At 44.5% G+C, this 21,611-nt stretch overlaps 1 protein-coding gene across 1 annotated transcript; it reads right to left on the bottom strand.

Moving 5' to 3' along the window:
* Window positions 1-237: 237 nt before the first annotated feature.
* Window positions 238-11,574, bottom strand: LOC121648976 (radial spoke head 14 homolog). The gene is made up of 6 exons (XM_041999504.1): window positions 11,205-11,574; window positions 4,079-4,181; window positions 3,338-3,456; window positions 2,428-2,653; window positions 2,212-2,348; window positions 238-777 (listed from the first exon to the last, which is right to left on the bottom strand). The coding sequence occupies exons 1-6, from the start codon at window positions 11,377-11,379 to the stop codon at window positions 512-514; spliced, it is 1,026 nt and encodes a 341-aa protein (XP_041855438.1). The 5' UTR covers window positions 11,380-11,574; the 3' UTR covers window positions 238-511.
* Window positions 11,575-21,611: the final 10,037 nt, after the last annotated feature.

Genomic DNA, 21,611 nt, shown 5'->3' with positions numbered 1-21,611 from the left:
GTTTATGAAGAAGCTAACACCATCATCATCATCATCAGGAGGAGAAGAAGGAGGAGGAGATTAAACCGAACTAGTTAACAGACTCGGATCCGACTTCCAGCTGTCACCAAGGCAGCTTGTTACCTACTGAGACAGACAGATTTTTCCTTTTTTAAACATATATGATAAAATGTTCACACAGATCAGATTAATGAGATTAATCATGAGATTTTGTTTTCTTTCCCACTTTTTCACGGCTGATTTTTTACTGTTTATTTCAACAAAATATGACAAAAGAAACTTAAAAGTGAACAACAGAGACCACAGCAGCTGGTCTCAGTCCCTGATCTCACCGGGAGAGCTGAAAACTTTATTCTGTCCCAATGACAAAGAAACTTCCATCAAACTCAAGGTGAGAAAATTTCTCAAGTTTGAGGTTCAAATGTTTTTCAGATTTCAGCGTCAAAGCTTTTTGTGGAAACAGATTTATTGACTCTGACATGAACCCTGGAGGTCAGAGGTCCTGAAGGTCTCAGGGGGTCCAGGTGATGACCCCGATAGCAGTCTGAGCGGCCTGCTGGATGTCCTGGTCCTCCTCCTCGCTCCTCCTCACCAGCACGGGGAGCTGCTCCAGCAGGAGGCGGCGGCCCACCGGAGCTTCGGCCAGCGCAGTCAGAGCCCGCAAGGAGTAGAGGACCAGAGCCTTCCTCCTCCTCCTCTCCTCCTCCTTCTCTTGCTTCTCAGACAGCAGCTGGAGGAGAACAGGGATGACGTGGAGGTCCAGGCACTGAAGTTTACCTGCAGGAGGAGTTTCAAGTCAAGGCAACTTTATTTCTAAAGCACTTTAAAAACAGCAGCTACTGACCAAAGTGATGAAAAAAATTCTATAAAATCAACTCGAAGCTGGGTCAAAGGTCAGTGAGAAGCGGCTGGTTTAAAACGCTCGGTGAAGACGTCCAGCCTGGTTAACATGCAGCAGCAGGAAGTTTCACCACTAAAGATCCACCTGCTCGGAGTTTTCAGCCGGGGTCACCGGGAAGATGAGTCGGCATGCAGCCGCTCAGAGCGGTGGCATGTGTTTAACAACGGCCTAAAAGCAAAGTAAATTATTTTAAAATGAACCTGAAACGCAGCTAAACCAGGAGAAACCTTCTGTCTCCTCCATGTACTCGTCACAGACATGCAGATGGGAAAGAGCGGGTTTCAAACACAGAACCCAGGGGAAGCAGATTTAAAGAAAAAGGCAGCGGCCCTGGATTGAGCCCTGGGGGATGCCATAAGACAGAAGATGATTACGAGAGATAAAAAAATGTCCTCAGCCAGGCAGGACCTGAACCAGAGAAGAGCCTTGAATACCTACATGTCTCATGACCCATTGTTTCAAATCAGCGGTTAAATCTAACAAAACTCAGGTCACATGATCCCTGCTGTCTGTAGCTAATATCATTAACCTTTTTAATACTTGGAAATTTAACATTTAATGATAGAAAAGATTGTTATTATAATATTGGAGGATTTTACAAGAGTTTAAAACGTTGATTTTTTTTGTAAAATAAAAGTTATATAGTAGTAAGAGCTTCTTTTGTTTTCATGCTGAGGACCGACCTCAGTGAAGGAGCTGGTATGTAGCCTGAGCTCTGATGATTGGTGTGGAAAGAATCTGAGCTTTCCAGTGGTTTACAGCATGTACAGTTACTTGGAAGAGAGAATGAGAATGATTTATTTATCACGTCCAGCCCACTGGACGCCTGTACCAACAATTTAAAAACCTTTAGTGATTCAGACTCTGTAGGGACTTAAAACCAGACTGAAAAACCTCTAAATAAAAGCTTGGACGGTATAGTTGGATCTAGGCTTTTTGATTAATGCTACTACTAGCAGCATGTTTGTATACTGTTGGGACCAGAACATGTGGCCCCAGAGTGGAAATATCCTCTTTAAATAAGTGAGGTAGGACAGCATCTGTAGGGGAACCTGAGGGCTTCAGATTATGTTAATTTCAGGTTACATCCTCAAACTGGAGGAAAACAGCAGAACAAGGAAGAGAGACTGATGGATCAGAGAGGAGCTCTAATGTTCGTCACCTCATTTACAAAGAAATGAAGATATTTTTTATGTGGATTTCTGGACTGCATCCATCAGTGGACATTTTTCCTTCCTGCTCCTCAGCTGCAGAAGAAACCAGTAAAGCTCTGAGTTTCTGAGGAAGCAGAGGTCAGTGTGTGTTTGTACCTGCGGTGATGATCACAGTGTTCATGATGACTCCTGCAGCGTTGGTCTGAACCTCAGCGTCTTCGTCCTGCAGCAGACCCACCAGGACCGGAAGGACCTGCAGCTCACAGACCTGTCGCTTCCCGTCCAAAGGAACACTGGAACAAGATGGCCGTCATAAACACGCACACACATACACACACACACACACACCAGCCAAACTCAGCCTGCTCCAACCTGAGCTCCATCATGGCCGCCGCTGCCTCTCTGCGGATGTTCGGGGAGCTGTGGGAGAGTTTGTGGCCCAGCAGTGAGACTCCGTCTGAGGCCAGAGCCGGCAGAGCGTTGAGCTTTGAACAGCAGCTGAGGGTGGAGAGGAGCAGCTCCTCCTCCTCCTCATCTTCCTCCTCCTGTCTGAGCGTCAGCATCAGTTTAGGAACCAGCGTGAGGAGAGCTGCTGCACCTGCAGAAGGACACAGAAGGACGTCGGCTCAGGTTAGAAGATGCAGATCCAGACATCAGCAGCAGACACGTTGCTTGCTGAGGTCCTACAAGCCACCAGGAGGCCAAAGACTGAATGTCCAGCTCCATCTGAGGAGAACTGAAAAGACTTGTCTTTATATTTTATATATTTAGAATAAATGTGGGATATGAGAATAAAATAAGTTGTGATGATCAGCTGTGGCTGGTGTTTTTAAAGTTTGGACTCCAGTGGAACGCAGTTAGATGCATGAATAGGCTGGAATGATTGACAGGTAGCCATCATTCCTGTTAGTGAGGATATGGATGGAAAACAGCGTTATGGTATCAAGAAGTTTTCCTAGTGGGACGGGAAAATGTGGGAAGAAGAAAACAGGCAGAAAGACACTCAAAGGATAAAAAGACATTTTGTTTGTGATGTGAAGGTGGGAGATTTAGAGATGAGATGATGATTTTAGAAATTATTTTTATTCGTCCTGTTTGTCCTTTATCAAAATAAAAGTTAATAAAAGGACAAACATCTATTTCATTATTTTATCATATAGAAAAACATGAATTCATCATGTCTTCAGCCTGCTTCTTGTGAAATGTAGTTCATGGATCATCTAAACCAGGGTGGCAGACTCTAGAAACAGCCCTGGCAGCAGGTTCAGATGTGTCAAAGTACCTGCAGGCAGCTCAGCGAGGCGGTTCAGAACCTGGAGGACGTTTCTCCTGCAGGAGGATGAGGAGTCGTCCAGAAGCTCAGACAGAGGAGGGAGGAGGGAGGAGGCGAGCAGGGCCCGTCTGCAGGAGGAGACCACACACTCACAGTGATGAAGTTTCAGCTTCATCTCGTCCATTTGGTGCTCAGAAGATAAATAAAATGATCATTTCTACTAAAATCATCGTCAGTCAGTTTAGTTTTTTAGTTTTTAACTCCTCCATGCTGTCAGTCATTTGCAGCTGTTGCCAGAGGAGGTAAAGCTTTGACTTCCTGCTCTGTCACACCGCCACCTGCTGGTCAGTCTGAGGTACAGCCAAGAGAAACCTCACCGCCTCAGGAAACCTCTAAATCTCACTGACATCTCTCCATCCCAGGAGTCAGATGGATCTACTAACAGGTTTTTGTATGTTTTATCAGAAACAGTCCACAGCTGGAGTCCAGCTGATGTAATTATAAAGATCTTTAACTGTGTTGTCCAGAGGATGGGCTTTGTCTGAGTCTAGGGTCTTAAAGTTCCTTGCTGGACTGAATGTAGTTTCCAACATCCTAATCTTTGAAGTTATTTTAATAACCCTCCTATGAAAGCAGGTTCAGGGGCCCCCAGTCCCCAGTACCTCCAACCTTCTACCTTCCTGGAAACATCTGTGTCTCGGTGAAGTTGATAAAGAGAGTAATGCCAGGCTGTTAAAACTACAGCTTTACCTGCCGATGCTGTGGGCCGTCAGCAGGTGAAGCAGCTCGCAGGTTTTTCGTCTGACTGATGGATCTTCATCCTGTAACAAAACCTTCAGCTGCTCCAGAAAACCTGCAGAAGAAAAGTGAAGAAGTCCCTGTAAGGCAGGGGTGTCACAGTCCAGTCCTTGAGGGCCGGTATCCTGCAGGTTTTCATTGTTTCCCTGATCTAACACACCTGTCTGAAATTAATGGGTTATTGTGAAAAAGTTGAAGCTGTTTGGATCCATTTGATTTTATTCAGGATTGCTGAAATGAATTTCCCTGTTTTCTTTGGGTCTATGTGATTTTGGCATGTCCCACATGCTGCTCCACTAACTTCACTGCAAGTTTGAATCAGAAGAAGTGGATCAGAATACTTTATTAATCTTGGAGGAAATTGTGTGCACACAGTCGCTCCATACCAAGTAAAGAAAGAATAAGTTAAAGATAAAAATCTCAATAAGAAAAATTACAAATTAGTTACAATATCTATTGTATCGATTAAAATGGCGCCACCCAGCTCAGACGTGTCACTTGGTCTCAGCACATCATGCAAAGTAAATGCTACAAATAACAGTACCAATGATACAGAACTTCTTAAAAAAGCTGCTGGTATTATTACTGACCTTGAGGAGGACAATCGGCGTCTCAAAGCTGAGCTGAAGAAAAAAGAAGTACTCCTCCACAAACTTATTGACGTGGCTTGTGGACAATCCAAGCGTCTTGCCTCACTCAGCGTTGCTCTTCAGGACACTGCTCCGTGGGATCCATCCACCTGCCCACGGCCCTCTTTCTGTTCAACTCCCAGGCCAGGGTTGATATCAGATGAAGAGGTATTTGTCCGCGGGCCAACGAGGATATCAGAAAATACGTCCCGATCGCCGCCCCTGAGCCTGTCGAACAGATACGCGGCCCTGGCTATCGACTCCCCGGCGCCCCTTCGTACTAGCAGAACGGCACAGGTCCCTCCAGACCTGGAGTCCTCTCTTGACTTCCCTGCGCTCCGGAGGAGTACCCCAGATTGTGCTGCTTTGCTGTGTGATGGTCTGGCTGATGCTGCTCCTGTTCTGGTGGAGCCCGAGACTCGTCCATCTTCTGGCCCAGTGTCCGAACACCACCGGATCCCTCAGCGTTCCACAGCCCGGCCTATGACTTCGGCCTCCCGCCACCGTAGGCTCCTCAAAGAGGCTGTGCTCCGGCGCTCCGGGGTGTTTTTCCTTCTTCCACACCACCTCTGGCAACGCAATGCGCGGGGCTCGAGTCTGTTGTCCCACAGCCTGTCTCCGACATGAGAAAATACAATCCAGTTGAAATCTCTTCACAACCCCAGGACATCCTACATTCATCCCCACCAAGGCCACTCTTCTCTCCTACTACGGTGATAGTTGGAGATTCAATCATAAAACACATCCGATTTTTCAATGCAGTTACGCACTGTTTTCCTGGTGCTTCAGTCTCCGATATTTTAAGTAAACTCCCGGTCATCCTGCAGTCAGCTCCTGTCACAGTCCACAGGCTCATAATTCACGTGGGGACTAATGATACAGCACACGAGCATTCGGAAATCACTAAAAAACACTTCATTGAGCTTCTCACTTTCCTCGACTCTGTAAGACTGAGTGTTTTCATTTTAGGCCCCATTCCCACGTTGTCCCGTGGCGCTGGCCGGTTTAGCAGAATACTTGGACTTAATACTTGGCTCCACTCAATCTTCAGTTCCCATAATGTTAGTTTTATTGACAATTTTAATTTATTTTGGAACCGTGCCTCACTGTTTTGTGGAGATGGCCTTCATCCGAACAGGTCGGGTTGTCCCATACTTGCGGCTAATATGCAACACGCGGTGCAAACTTGCACACGTGCATGACTGTTTACATTTACATCAAACACCCCCACTGTGACCTCTGCCTCTTCTTCTCCGATGACTGCACATTCCACCGCCGCTGAGGTCGCCTCCTGCTGGCCACTGCAGGTATTTCCCATTGGAACAGTTGTACGGGAGAGAATCCATGGTGCCATTGGGTCAAAATCAAAATCATTTGTTCCTTTTTGCCTTAGAAAAAACCTAATTCAGGTTAAAATTACTACTCCTTTTCTTACCCCACGCACAACTAATTTTTGTCTTCTTAATGTGAGGTCCCTAACAAACAAGTCCTTTCTCTGCCAAGAGTTCATCATGTCAAATAATATTGATTTTTTATTTATTACTGAGTCGTGGCTTACACCTGGCTGTACTATCCCCTTAACTGAAGCCTGTCCACCTGAGTACTCTAGCTTTAATCACCCAAGATTGTCTGGTCGTGGAGGTGGAATTGCGGTGATCAATAAATCTGATTACAAATGCTCCTCCCTCCCTAATGATACATTTTCTTCATTTGAATCCCTGGTCTTTCTTCTCTCTGGCCCACAACCAACATTCTGTGCTGTTATCTGTAGGCCACCTAAAGCCACCAATGAATTCATTGAAGAATTCTCAGATTTTCTTGAGTGCACTGTTGCCAAATATGATAGGGTGATAATTGTTGGTGATTTTAACATACATGTGTGTTGTCCCAGTTCTTCTAGTTTTACCACTGATTTTATTAGTCTTATAGATTCTTTTAACTTAGTCCAACATGTAAAAAATCCAACCCATAGCAGAGGACATACTCTTGACCTTGTCCTCTCCCTCGGAGTTGACATTGATAATGTAAACCTCTTGGATTTCTGTGTTTCTGACCATAAGGGTGTCTCATTCAAAACTAATTTGCATTCTACCATACAAAAGCTTACATCAAGCAGCCGTATTCGCAGTTTCAAACCCAACTCAACAAACAGTTTTAGCACCATGTTTCTGGCTGCACCGATTAGCAATGTGCAAACAAATGTGTCATCAGTAAATGAGCTCCTGGACAATTTCAATAATACATGCCAGGAAATTCTAGATATTATTGCCCCGTATAAAACAAAACCTATCAAAAGGAATTTCCTACCCTGGCTTAATCATCATACAAGGCAGTTAAAACAACAATGCAGAAAAGGAGAACGCAAATGGAAAAAAGATAACCTTGTGGTATCTTTAGAAAACCTTAGACACCATATTCTTGCCTACCAATTGGCAGTGGAAGAAGCACGCAAATTGTATTTCTCAGAGTTAATCTCAAACAGCAACAACTCTTGAATATCATTTAAAACAATAAACTTAGTTACTTGCCCTCCTACCCCTTCTATCGATGCTTCTGCTGCAAAATGTGAGCAGTTTCTCATTCATTTTGTTAATAAAATTGCCAACATTAGGAATAATATTCCACCTGCCCCTGGCAACTTTGATATCCCGAACCAAACTGGGTCCTCACTGACATATTTTAAACAAATTTCTTTATCCAATTTAAAGGATCTTATTCAGCATGCAAATCCTACTACCTGCAAATTAGACATTCTGCCCACTAGATTTTTGAGGGACATCTTCGACACCGTGGGTCCCCACATCCTCTCTATTATTAACAGTTCATTGTCGTCTGGTTGTGTCCACCCTGGTCTCAAGAGTGCTGTAGTTCGACCGATTCTAAAAAAGCCCTCACTTAATCCTCTGGACCTGAACAATTTCAGACCTATATCAAATCTGCCTTTTTTATCCAAACTTTTAGAAAAGACTGTTGCCACCCAGCTGACCGAGCACATGAAAAATAACAACATGTTTGAAAAGTTTCAATCCGGCTTTCGCTCACACCACAGTACCGAAACTGCCCTTATAAAAGTCACCAATGACTTGCTCTTAGCCGCTGATACTGGTCTATGTTCAATTTTAATTTTACTTGATTTAAGTTCAGCATTCGATACAGTTGACCACAACACTCTGTTAAAGCATCTCAGAAATTTTATTGGCATTGCTGACTCTGCATTATCTTGGTTTTCCTCTTACCTTTCATCCCGGTCATTCTCTGTAGTACTTGGAGAGTTTTCATCTTCCTCGGCCCCCCTATCATATGGTGTTCCACAAGGTTCCATCCTTGGGCATATTTTATTTTCCATTTACATGCTTCCCATAGGTCAAATCATTCAAAACCACAATATAAATTTCCATCTATATGCAGACGACACACAACTATACGTCCCGCTGGCTATGAACGACCCTGAATCATTCACTCCCATTTTTAACTGTCTTTCTGACATAAAGGTCTGGATGTCCCAAAATTTTTTAGAACTCAATGAATCAAAAACAGAAATAATTCTATTCGGTCCACCTCAAGTCACTCAAAATCTCTCTTCTCTTGATAGTTTATCCAATCTGGTAAAACCATCTGCCCGTAACCTGGGGGTTATTTTAGATTCACAATTTGATTTTAGCCCTCAGGTTACAAAGGTTGTCCAATCTTGTTTTTATCAGATTCGTAACATAGCCAAGATCAAACATTTTATTTCCCAGTCTGACCTGGAAAAGGTGATACACACACTAATTTCCTCCTGGTTGGACTATTGTAATGCACTATACGCAGGTTTAGGTCTGAAGTTGCTCAGTCGTCTCCAGCTGGTCCAAAACTCTGCAGCAAGACTTTTAACAGGCACTAAAAAACATGAACACATCACCCCTATCATAGCTTCCCTACATTGGTTACCGGTCAATTTTAGAATTTATTTTAAAATCTTATTAATTACTTTTAAAGCCCTCCATGGTGTAGCCCCCACCTATATTTGTGACATGCTCTCCCCCTATGTCCCGGGTCGGTGCCTGCGCTCCTCAGGTCAGAGCCTCCTGACTGTGCCCCCCTCCCGTCTCCTCACTAGAGGAGACCGGGCCTTCTCAGTCAGAGCTCCTAAACTTTGGAACTCTCTGCCTGAGGAGCTCAGGGTAGCCAACACTGTTAGCACTTTTAAAACTAAATTAAAAACTTACTTTTATAGAATGGCTTTCTTATTGTGAATTTGTTTTTATTAATTTTATTGTCTCTTTTGAATTCATGTTTTATTGTTTTACCTTTGTGTATGTGTTCTTAAATGCTGTGAAGCACTTTGTAACTTTGTTTCGAAAAGTACTATACAAATAAAGTTATTATTATTATTATTATTATTATTATTATATAAACAGATCCGGATAAATCCAGCCAATGAGTACTATGTACAGTATTATCAGTATGATAGACAGTAAAACGTAAATGTGGTCCAAAGTGCAACAAATGTACAGCAGTGGATGTTGCTGCTATGTGAAGGAGGTGTACAGTGTGATGGCTGCAGGTAGGAATGACTTCCTGTGGTTGAGTGGAGCATTGAGGTGGTATCCATCTCTCTCTGAACGTACTCCTGTGGCTGATCGGCAGGTTGTGAAGCGGGTGGGAGGTATTGTTCAGTATTGTCTTTATTATGGACAACATCCTCCTCTCCAACACCACAGTCAGAGTCCAGCTCCATCCCACCACGTTACTGGCTTTGTGGATCGGTTTGTTCAGTGTGTTTGTGTCTGCAGCCCTCAGCCTGCTGCAGCATGCTGCAGCATAGAGGATAGCACTGGCCACCACACACTCATAAAACATCCTGAGCAGCGTTTGGCAGATGTTAAACCACCTGATCCGCCTCAACAAAGAGAGACGCTCTGGCCCTTCTTGTAAAGTGCAGCAGTGTTCTTAAATCAATCCAGTTTATTGTCAACATGCAGTCCAAGGTATCTGTAACCCTTCACCACTTCCACATTGGCCCCCCCTATATTGAAACAGGTGTCGCTGGTGCTTTTCTCCTAAAATCCACAATCAGTTCCTTAGTCTTTGTCCCATTAAGCTGCAGCTGATTCTGTGAAAAAGGAGTCCACAGCAGCTGGATATTCCACCTCATCTCCTCCCTGATACATCCAGCTACAGCAGAGTCATCAGAAACCTCTGAAGGTGGCAGGTCTCTGTGCAGTGGCTGCAGGCAGATGTGTAGAAGGTGAACAGAAAGGGGGAGAGGACAGTCCCTTGCTTTTTTGTTCCCTTCCTGATCCTCTTCTTCTTCTCTGGTTTGTTTCTTTTTCTGGTCACATATCAGCTTTTCTGCTCAGCTCCATCTTCTGCGTCAAGCAATGAATAGCTAAGCTCCCTGAAAACGGACCAAATTACGCACGTAACCGATGCAGAAGACGGACAAAACGGTCCATCTGTCTGTGTATCCGTCTTCTGTATCCAGCATTAATGGGCCTTAAGCAGACTTTCCTCTCCCCGGTCACATTCGCCAGCTCGTCCAGGGGGATCCTGAGGTGTTCCCAAGCAGCCGAGAGATGTAGTCCCTCCAGCACGTCCTGAGTTTTCCCCAGGGCCTCAACGTAAACATCACAGCTGTGTTTAATTATTAGCAAAATACTAATAAAACTGAAATAAAGGAATCAGAAACTATTAAATACACTAAAAGCAATAAAATACCAAAATGCTTTAAAAGAAATTAAAAGATTAAATAGGCTCCAATAAAACTGTTACAAGGGTAGAATCCACAAAAAGCAATAAAAAGGCTAAAAAAAGACAAACAGATTCACATAATCTTCATAATCTTCTCATGCTGGGCTAAAAGCTGAGGATTAAAATGTGTTTAAAATGTCATTTAAAAGTTTCCAGAGTGGGGGCCAGTTTGGCCTGGGAGGGGGCCAGTTATGTGAGCTCATTCTAAAGATTGGGTGCCAGTACTGAAAAAGCTGGGTCAGTCTGGATTTAAGAAGGACCAGGAGGATCTGATCTGCAGACCTGGATGGTAGAGCAGGTCTACTTAACCATTTAAAAACAAACAGTAAAACCTGAAAATGAATTCTAAAAAGTCCAGGCAGCAGATGCAGTGAAGCCAGGACGGGGTGAGGCGTTCATGGTCTTTAGTGCAGCTGCATGGAGGGTTGGTTGCGCCCAGCGCAGCAAAAGACACTTGGTAAGAACATTTCTCATGACTCCACCAACGCAGATGAATCATGAAGCCAGCGATCATCTTTATTCATTTAACGGTTAGAATATGTCTTAATTTTGGGGTTTCTTTTAATTTGCCATAATAATATTGTGTTTGTATAAATAAAAATATATTTTATTTCTGACCTTCACATTTGCGCTCCGAGCAGCTTCAGAGAGTTTGATTCCCAAACCCAGAATCAGCTTCAGACCTGACAGTGAACCGTATTTTCTCGTGGACCTACCTCCGTTAACGGTCTCGTAGAGCCGCTCCGGGTCGTGCATCAGGTCGCAGAGTGAGGCCAGAGCCGGCAGCCTGCGCGCGGCCTCCGGCTGCTGCAGCTCCGAGAACAGCTGCGGGACGGCCCACCGTCCGAAGGCCACCGGAGCCCGGTCCAGGTCTGTCACTGCAGCTGCCATCACAGAGTTCAGTCCACTTTTATCCTGGATCTAACTGAAGTCCGTTGCTGTTGCCTAGTAACCACCTGCAAACATCACTGATGCGTTCGAGAACTGGAAGAAAATCGGACTTCACCACAGAACCAGCCTGCTTCATCAGTTACGTTTAGTCATCTGAGCTTTTCTCATGGCAGATCTTACGTGCACACGGGGGCTTGCGACGCGACACAAGAACCTTTGAAAAAAACAAACTTTTTATTGACATTAGACAACAGGGCAAGACGATAAACTAAATAAATCAGTTTCAGTTTGCATAATGAAATTATAAAATAAACCTTGGGGAAAGAAAAATAACAAACTGATGGATGTCAGTGTTCCTGTCTGCTGCTCCTGAATAGCGATTTTTTTTTAAATGACAAAAACAATGTTTTGCTTTTGTGAACAGAGACACGACTAGCGCTAGGACCAAGCAGAAAACGGCTTAGTTTAGACCGCCCACAAGCTCTTCTATTGGCTCTGCTGTTTCTGTGTGATTGGCTGTCCCCGCCCTCACTCCACCTTGCTTGTGTCGTGCCGAAAAAATTACCCCCTCTCAAGGAGCGCAGTAACAGCATCTCGCCTTACCAAAACCCCGAACTATCCTGCTGCTATAAAGAATATATATATATATATATATATTATCTCTTATACAGAGAAATTAAAAGTCAAAGACTGATGCTTAAGTGGTCTTCACAGTATGCTCATACCATGATCAGCAATAACTGTTGTGAATTTGGGGGCTGCAAGTGATTTGGAGTCAGATATAGAAGGGGGTGCATATTCTGGCAGCAGGGTCTGCCAGAATATGCACCCCCTCAGTAAATCTGTCCCTGTTGGTCAGGGTCCTATCATTTCTGTGTGACTATATACAGGCCATTTGAGCATTTTTTTTCTGTGTAATATAATATTATATCTGTATATATATAGTAATATATAGTAATATAATGTAATATCTGTATAAAAAGGAAAAAACAAATAAATAGCTATATATAGTTATTTATTTGTTTTTCCTTTTTATCAGCTGGTTAGTTCAGTCTTTTGGTAAGGCTAATTGAGAGGGGCTGCTTTTCACAGCAGGGGTGCTTTTTTTGGCATCACACTGGTAAGCTAGTCTGTGGTCAGGAGTCCTTGTTAATGTGCTGCTGGCTGTGGGTCACGTCAGCTGGAAGGATTGTAATATCAGAAGTTTCGTTTACATTAACGTTTGAATCTGAGTCCATGTACGCATGTGCTTGTGTGTTTGGTAATTAGGCGCAGCCTTGATGTCTAAAAAAAAGAAAAAGTCAAAGTATAAGTTACTCAGAGAAATGCATTACACCCATTCTGCAACACTTTCACTTGCTCCTTAAAGCAGCAGGTCCACTCTAAGATCCTCCTCATCATTTACAAAGCTCACAATAGTCTTGTGAAGTATATTCTTTTATTGGAAGTGCTGCTAAACATTCATTCATTCATTATCTACTGCTTAGTCCATTACGGGTCGCAGGGAAGCTGGAGCCTATCCCAGCATTTTATCAGGTGAGAGGCAGGTACACATGGACAGGTCACCAGTCCATTGCAGGGCCAACACAGAATGAGACAAACAACCCTTCACACACATTCACTGCTAGGAGAATCTAGAGTCACCAGTTAAACTAACATGCATGACTTTTGGACAGTGGGAGGAAGCCGGAGAGAACCCACACATAAAGAACATGCAAACTCCACACAGAAAGGCCACCAGGTTCAAACCTCCCCTCCAACCAGCGACCAAGGGAACAATACAACATATACAAATGTGTTTTTATACGTCCAAACTAATGATAATTGTGAAGTTTTTCTTCTATAACTGTATCATCAAAATGGGTGATTGTTGCACCTCAAACTGTCCCACTGTTCATATCAGGCAACAATATATTTTTATCTGGTGACGGATAGTAGAGATGCAGGAGGGAATGCTGGAGGAGGGAGAGTAGAAGAATCTGGAGGAGATGGAGGAGTAGAGGCTTGAGATGGAGAAGTGGCTGGAGGCTCAGAGGTGAGGTTGAAAGAATAAACATATTAGTCATGACATGAGGCATTGTGACATGTGTTAGTGATGATAATGTGGATCAGAGCTTCTAAAGTTCAAACACCAGACATCCTGAGGCATGCTGCCTGACGTCAGAGGTCAGGTGATCAGGTGGAGGTCCTGGTTGACCAGGTGGAGGTCCTTGTTGACCAGGTGGAGGTCCTTGTTGACCAGATTGAGGTCCTTGTTGATCCGGTGGAGGTCCTTGTTGATCCGGTGGAGGTCCTTGTTGATCAGGTGGAGGTCCTTGTTGACCAGGTGGAGGTCCTTGTTGACCAGATTGAGGTCCTTGTTGATCCGGTGGAGGTCCTTGTTGATCAGGTGGAGGTCCTTGTTGATCTGGTGGAGGTCCTTGTTGATCTGGTGGAGGTCCTTGTTGATCAGGTGGAGGTCCTTGTTGATCTGGTGGAGGTCCTTGTTGATCAGGTGGAGGTCCTTGTTGATCCGGTGGAGGTCCTTGTTGAGCAGGTGGAGGTCCTTGTTGATCCGGTGGAGGTCCTTGTTGAGCAGGTGGAGGTCCTTGTTGACCAGGTGGAGGTCCTTGTTGATCCAGTGGAGGTCCTTGTTGACCAGGTGGAGGTCCTTGTTGAGCAGGTGGAGGTCCTTGTTGAGCAGGTGGAGGTCCTTGTTGAGCAGGTGGAGGTCCTTGTTGACCAGGTGGAGGTCCTTGGTGATCCGGTGGATGTCCTTGTTGATCAGGTGGAGGTCCTTGGTGATCCGGTGGATGTCCTTGTTGATCAGGTGGATGTCCTTGTTGATCAGGTGGAGGTCCTTGTTGATCTGGTGGAGGTCCTTGTTGATCAGGTGGAGGTCCTTGTTGATCTGGTGGAGGTCCTTGTTGATCAGGTGGAGGTCCTTGTTGACCAGGTGGAGGTCCTTGTTGATCCGGTGGAGGTCCTTGTTGATCTGGTGGACGTCCTTGTTGATCAGGTGGACGTCCTTGTTGATCAGGTGGAGGTCCTTGTTGACCAGGCGGAGGTCCTTGTTGATCCGGTGGAGGTCCTTGTTGATCTGGTGGACGTCCTTGTTGATCAGGTGGAGGTCCTTGTTGATCCGGGGATGTCCTTGTTGATCAGGTGGAGGTCCTTGTTGATCAGGTGGACGTCCTTGTTGATCAGGTGGAGGTCCTTGTTGAGCAGGTGGAGGTCCTTGTTGATCAGGTGGAGGTCCTTGTTGACCAGGTGGATGTCCTTGTTGATCCGGTGGAGGTCCTTGTTGATCTGGTGGACGTCCTTGTTGATCAGGTGGACGTCCTTGTTGATCAGGTGGAGGTCCTTGTTGAGCAGGTGGAGGTCCTTGTTGATCTGGTGGACGTTCTTGTTGATCCGGTGGAGGTCCTTGTTGATCTGGTGGACGTCCTTGTTGATCAGGTGGACGTCCTTGTTGATCCGGTGGAGGTCCTTGTTGAGCAGGTGGAGGTCCTTGTTGATCAGGTGGACGTCCTTGTTGATCAGGTGGAGGTCCTTGTTGATCCAGTGGAGGTCCTTGTTGACCAGGTGGAGGTCCTTGTTGAGCAGGTGGAGGTCCTTGTTGAGCAGGTGGAGGTCCTTGTTGACCAGGTGGAGGTCCTTGGTGATCCGGTGGATGTCCTTGTTGATCAGGTGGAGGTCCTTGGTGATCCGGTGGATGTCCTTGTTGATCAGGTGGATGTCCTTGTTGATCAGGTGGAGGTCCTTGTTGATCTGGTGGAGGTCCTTGTTGATCAGGTGGAGGTCCTTGTTGATCTGGTGGAGGTCCTTGTTGATCAGGTGGAGGTCCTTGTTGACCAGGTGGAGGTCCTTGTTGATCCGGTGGAGGTCCTTGTTGATCTGGTGGACGTCCTTGTTGATCAGGTGGACGTCCTTGTTGATCAGGTGGAGGTCCTTGTTGACCAGGCGGAGGTCCTTGTTGATCCGGTGGAGGTCCTTGTTGATCTGGTGGACGTCCTTGTTGATCAGGTGGAGGTCCTTGTTGATCCGGTGGATGTCCTTGTTGATCAGGTGGAGGTCCTTGTTGATCAGGTGGACGTCCTTGTTGATCAGGTGGAGGTCCTTGTTGAGCAGGTGGACGTCCTTGTTGATCAGGTGGAGGTCCTTGTTGACCAGGTGGATGTCCTTGTTGATCCGGTGGAGGTCCTTGTTGATCTGGTGGACGTCCTTGTTGATCAGGTGGACGTCCTTGTTGATCAGGTGGAGGTCCTTGTTGACCAGGTGGAGGTCCTTGTTGATCTGGTGGACGTTCTTGTTGATCCGGTGGAGGTCCTTGTTGATCTGGTGGACGTCCTTGTTGATCAGGTGGACGTCCTTGTTGATCAGGTGGAGGTCCTTGTTGAGCAGGTGGAGGTCCTTGTTGATCCGGGTGGAGGTCCTTGTTGAGCAGGTGGAGGTCCTTGTTGATCAGGTGGACGTCCTTGTTGATCAGGTGGAGGTCCTTGTTGAGCAGGTGGAGGTCCTTGTTGATCTGGTGGACGTCCTTGTTGATCAGGTGGACGTCCTTGTTGATCAGGTGGAGGTCCTTGTTGAGCAGGTGGAGGTCCTTGTTGATCCGGTGGAGGTCATTGTTGAGCAGGTGGACGTCCTTGTTGATCAGGTGGACGTCCTTGTTGATCAGGTGGAGGTCCTTGTTGAGCAGGTGGACGTCCTTGTTGATCAGGTGGAGGTCCTTGTTGACCAGGTGGAGGTCCTTGTTGATCAGGGGGAGGTTCTTGTTGATCAGGTGGAGGTCCTTGTTGATCAGGGGGAGGTTCTTGTTGACCAGGTGGAGGTCCTTGTTGATCAGGTGGAGGTCCTTGTTGATCAGGTGGAGGTACTTGTTGACCAGGTGGAGGTCCTTGTTGACCAGGTGGAGGTCCTTGTTGACCAGGTGGAGGTCCTTGTTGACCAGGTGGAGCTCCAGCACTGAGAAGGTTAAAGTTCTGGCTTCACACCTTCATGAAGCAGAAACACCTTCATGTTTGTCACCGACATGAAATCTGACGCCTTGAACACGAAGAACCTGCCAGGAATTTATTTCTGCCAATGATGGCAGACAACATGTTTGGAAACGTTGCTTGAGGTCATTATGTTGACCCTTCTGTGGTTCTGGGTTAAATTATTTATTACTTATTTAAAATAAAAAGTAATACTTCACTACTTACACTGAATAATGAACATTTATTCAGTTTCTTCTCACCTGTGATGCCAGTGTGACCTGCCCACCGTCGGGTGGAGCTCTGTAAATGATGGTGTTCTATAAATAAGTAAAACTGGAGGTTCTGAGTTGGTGTGAAGTTGACCAACAAGGTGAAACACAGAATTGGGTGATGATGTTTTACTACATGCTTTACAACCAGTCAAACCAAAAAAGGAACATTAAGCTTAAAAGTAGCAACAGAAACTAGAAGAACTAGTAGAAAACACAGCGAGCTGAAAGATTAGTTTTATAAAAATACTTCTGTCCCCACCTCTGAAATCAAAACTTCGTCCCTGATTAGAACTCGAATTTAGGTGATTATTAGTCAGTTATTGGTGCATGGAACAGGGGACAAGGCAGCTTTAATAAATATTCAAGCACTTCAAATCAAATTTAATGGAGTAGGCTCTGGATAATTACCAAACAGAGTGATTCCCAACCTGGGGTCTGGGACCCCTCAAAGGGGTCCCCCAAAGAGCACAGGGGGTCCCTGAGGCTTTGAACAATAGAGACATTGTGATTAATGTCCGCAAATCGTCCTTATTTTAAGGAATAAAAGTGAGGCTGTATGTTGTTCCTTTAACTTTGGCTTTATCAAAGATCAGGATTCAACCAGAATCCAGTATTCATGGTGAGAATCTCACTTTGAAAACCTAAAACTCTGCAGAATTTGGATGCTGCAACCGGTCTGAGAGGAGCTTCCCAATGAATGGATTCCAGAGGAACCCAGAACGGAGGAAGAGGCGGCTTGTAACGGTCGACAGGAAGGATTTTAATACAGCTGCACGAACGAGCAACAATAAGAAACTGTGTGAGGTTTGTTATGTCTACAGAGGTGATAGAACAATAACTTGTTATCAGCTCCAAGGGCTTCATCTCAAATCAATAAGCCTCTGAACAGGAACACCTGTTCCTGTAACCGGTTCAGAGGTGGACCAAAGCTGAGACCTGATGCCGTTCCAACCATCTTCCAGCATCGTCCAGCGCCAAGGAGGAGGAACAGCCCAGCAAGGAGGACACATCTCGTAGGGTTTATCCCCTACCTGATGATCATTCATACTGCAAACCACATTCTGGTTTGATGAAACTGAACACATGTTGTAAACAGATAACGCGTGTTAATAACGTCATTAGTGACGCAGCAGATTCAACGTTGACCAACATGAATGTTAACAACTCAGGAGTAATAATAATACACATTGTGTAAAATGACACAAATCCCTCAAATAATCATCAAAACAGAGTTATAACAGATTGGATAAACCTCTTAAAATGGATAGAACTCTGGGCCGGGTGGCTCAGTGGGTAGAGTGGTCGTCTTGTAGTCTGAGGGTTGCCGGTTCGATCCTCCACCTGTTGAGCTCATGTCGACGTGTCCCTGAGCAAGACACAAACTCTAAGATGGGTCGTGGTTGAGCCATCAGTGTGTGAATGTGTGTGTGTGAATGAATGAATGTGATGTATAACGTAAAGTGATTTGGGTATCATTCCAGGTAAAGCGCTGTATAAATACAGGCCATTTACTATTTAAAACAACAAAGAATCGATTTTAAGTATTTCCACTAAATAAAAAAAAAAACAAAAAAACAGACATCATGAAAAGCATTACAAACTCCCGAGCTGTTCCTGCTACTACACGTTAAAATCCCCAGCACATGAAACAACTGTTCACCTTAAAATACGACACAGGACCCTGAAATGTCACCGGCTCCGACCTAAACATAAGCAGCACTATGAGAACACAGAGATAAAACGTCCACTAACCGAAGTCACACCGAGCATCACATTCTATCAATCTATGGATAACACTTGATCAGAACACTGAAATAAATAATATAAGAACTCTTTCAAACTAAAACAAGAAAGCTGGACAATATCTACAACATACAAAGGAAAAATACATTTAAACAAAAACTTATCACACTGAACAGAAATAATTATTTTATTACAGGACATCTGACAGAATGTACATTTCCGTGACTTATAAGACTGATGTTGCATCGACTTCCCTCTGAAAACGAACGGAAGCATTGGCGATAGAAGCAGTCTGATCTGGTGGTTGGAGCTATTCAACATCTACAGTAACCAGGAAGTTCGCCGCCATTTTTTGTACAAGGAGTCAATGAGAATGTCGCAGCTCTGAGTTTATGTAAGGCTCTGATCAGATCATTCTAGCTGTGTCTGACCTTCCCCAGATTTTACTATGCTTCAGGTAGAGATTATAGAGATGTAAATAAAAGGCAGCCGCGTGGCGCCAGGTGAACGTAGGTCCTGGATTTATCTGGATCAGCCTTGAGGTCCATCAGATGATAATATTCATCACGTAGGTTCCTTGTTTGTAACATAGGTTGAGCCCAGGTTAATTTAATTTAATTTAATTTAATTTAATTTAATTTAATTTAATTTAATCTCACTTTAAAGGGGAAAAAATCCTTTTGTTTATGTTTAGATAGCACTAAATCATTTCTTCAGTAGCCTCTTGCATATGAACTTGCAGTGATAGTAAAATGTGTGTAAAACACCTGGGAAGGCCCCAGCCAGAGCCCCCCCACGGTCACGGGGCAGCTGCCGACTCTTCCAGGCACCGTCCATCCAGGGCGGCCAGAGTGCAGGACCCCAAGATCCCAGAGGCTTTCCATCTGTGGACTAAGTTGTCATGTTGTTAAATTGTGTAACATCCTTCTTTTGTCATTGTAAGTATGTCCTGGCTGCTCAGCATTCAGCAAACATACATGGTTGCAGCATGTGGACGCCAGCGGGGCAGCAAGAAATCGGGTTCAGAAGTGGCAGCAGTGTCTCAGTGTCTCTCTTAATCCCAGAAGAATCCAGTGAGCTTCCACTGAGCGTAGTTACCTGTGGAACAACGAGACAACAAGCTGTTGCAGAACCATTTAGTTTGAAGCATGTGTTGCAGCAGGCAAGCATCTAGGACCTGCAGGACCCTTGTGATCCCTGATCTAGGACCTACAGGCTGCACGTTTGGGTTAATTTTGTAACCATGACAACAACGTGATCGTCATAAGAATGATGTCATCATGTGAGGAGACTAACTTTGGTTTTATTAGTTAAATGTAATTGTTATGTGTGTGTGTGATCGGGATCGACCTTCTTCAGCTGACTCAGCTGACCTCTTGTTGAAAACACACACACATGCATGTTATAACACACACACAAGCAGCCTGAGCGTTTGACCACATGGAGGCGTGTCTGTGCTTGTTCATGCAGCAGACCCAGTTCATGCAGCAGAGCCAGTTCATGCAGCAGACCCAGTTCATGCAGCAGAGCCAGTTCATGCAGCAGAGCCAGTTCATGCAGCAGAGCCAGTTCATGCAGCAGAGCCAGTTCATGCAGCAGACCCAGTTCATGCAGCAGAGCCAGTTCATGCAGCAGACCCAGTTCATGCAGCAGACCCAGTTCATGCAGCAGAGCCAGTTCATGCAGCAGACCCAGTTCATGCAGCAGAGCCAGTTCATGCAGCAGACCCAGTTCATGCAGCAGACCCAGTTCATGCAGCAGAGCCAGTTCATGCAGCAGACCCAGTTCATGCAGCAGAGCCAGTTCATGCAGCAGACCCAGTTCATGCAGCAGAGCCAGTTCATGCAGCTGATGTAGTTTCTTTTTCTCTCCAGAAGCTCTGACTCGGTGGCAGCGGATAAAATAATGAGTGTTAACTGTTTAGTCGTGTTTTCTGGGGGATTTTCTAATTTTAAGATATGAAGCTAACTGTGCAAATGTAGCATGCTAATCATTACTGGTCCAGCTTGATCATCGTCTGTACTGATCGTTTCTGTTTGTGTTGTTTTATTGCGGATCAGTACAACTGTCCATTTAACTGCTTCACAAACATTGTAAAAGCAAAGCTTTGCTTTGGTGTTTATTTCTCTGAATGGAGCCTGGTGTTCACGAGTAGCTGCCAAAGATTGAAGAATAACTTCCTGCCTTTTTTTTAATCAGTGCAATACCTTTACATTTTCTTTAAAATGTCATTTCTTTATTTTTGTCCTTTAAATTTCTGACATTTTTCCTCTTCAGAGGTTTAAATCTTTTTTTTTTTTTTATGACGTTTCCAGCCTTATAAATGTCTTACCTTCTGTGTTCTGGAAGTTATAGATAATTTGGAGTTAATATAACCTGACATTTTACTTATCAAGTTGAAATCCTACAAAAATCATCTATCCTGAGAGTAAAAACAGTAGGAGAGGAAAAAAAGTCTTCATTCACAACTTCAAGGATGTAAGAATAATTTAAAAGAAAATTTGGGTTTGTTCCATGTGAATAAAGGATGGAAGAAGAACAGCATATGGAGAAAAAAGTAGTGATGAAGCGATTTTAAAGCGTTGGGCGACAGGATATCTCTGACTTGTAGGAAGGACGTAAATCTGAGGGTATATCACAGCTGATCTGCACTGAACAGAAGTAACTTTTTGCTCCAATACAACATCTGAAATGAGCTCTTGCCATATCTAAGCTGTAATCTTAAGATTCTTAAGTCTTTACTTAAATTTCTTAAGTGTGGAAATGAATATCTGCATTTTTTTACATGTGGTGATAAAAATGTGTAAAAGTGTGAAAGGTTTAACACACTTGATGAGCAGGACATTTTAACACATTTGTTGGGCTTAATGAAATCGTGACTCTTAGTTCTTTTAACCTCATTATATTTAATATTTATTCTCCTTGAACAACAAAAAGGGAATAATTAGATGCCTGGTATGAAATGCTTTTCCAGAACTCTACTGAAGGAAGGTTTTTCTTTCATATCAGCAGTGAGAAAGATTTGCAAGTCAGAACTTTGTTGTAATGATTCTTTAATGTGATGATGATGACAATCCAGCAAACTTGGATGAGCTTGACTCCACGGATGATTAAACCAAAACAGATGAGAACAAAGCAGAAATATGACTGAGACAAACCAGCAGCTTCTGGTCTTCAGCTGTTGGAGGGATGGACTCTTGAATCGGATCATGTTGACTCAACACCTCGGATGATGCAAACCTACTTCTTGATTGTTTTA

Source organism: Melanotaenia boesemani, chromosome 11, assembly GCF_017639745.1.
Source record: "Melanotaenia boesemani isolate fMelBoe1 chromosome 11, fMelBoe1.pri, whole genome shotgun sequence".
NCBI classification, from domain to species: Eukaryota; Metazoa; Chordata; class Actinopteri; order Atheriniformes; family Melanotaeniidae; genus Melanotaenia; species Melanotaenia boesemani.
The sequence above is the reverse complement of the archived record's forward strand: the minus strand, read 5'-3'. Positions and strand labels throughout refer to the sequence as shown.

Excerpts from the sequence above, each read along its gene's own strand:
- LOC121648976 (XM_041999504.1), bottom strand. The coding sequence starts at position 11,379 with ATGGCAGCTGCAGTGACAGACCTGGACCGGGCTCCGGTGGCCTTCGGA. Across the intron at positions 4,182-11,204 it reads CTACGAGACCGTTAACGGAG|GTTTTCTGGAGCAGCTGAAG; the intron begins GTAGGTCCACGA and ends TTTCTTCTGCAG. Across the intron at positions 2,654-3,337 it reads CCTCGCTGAGCTGCCTGCAG|GTGCAGCAGCTCTCCTCACG; the intron begins GTACTTTGACAC and ends GTCCTTCTGCAG.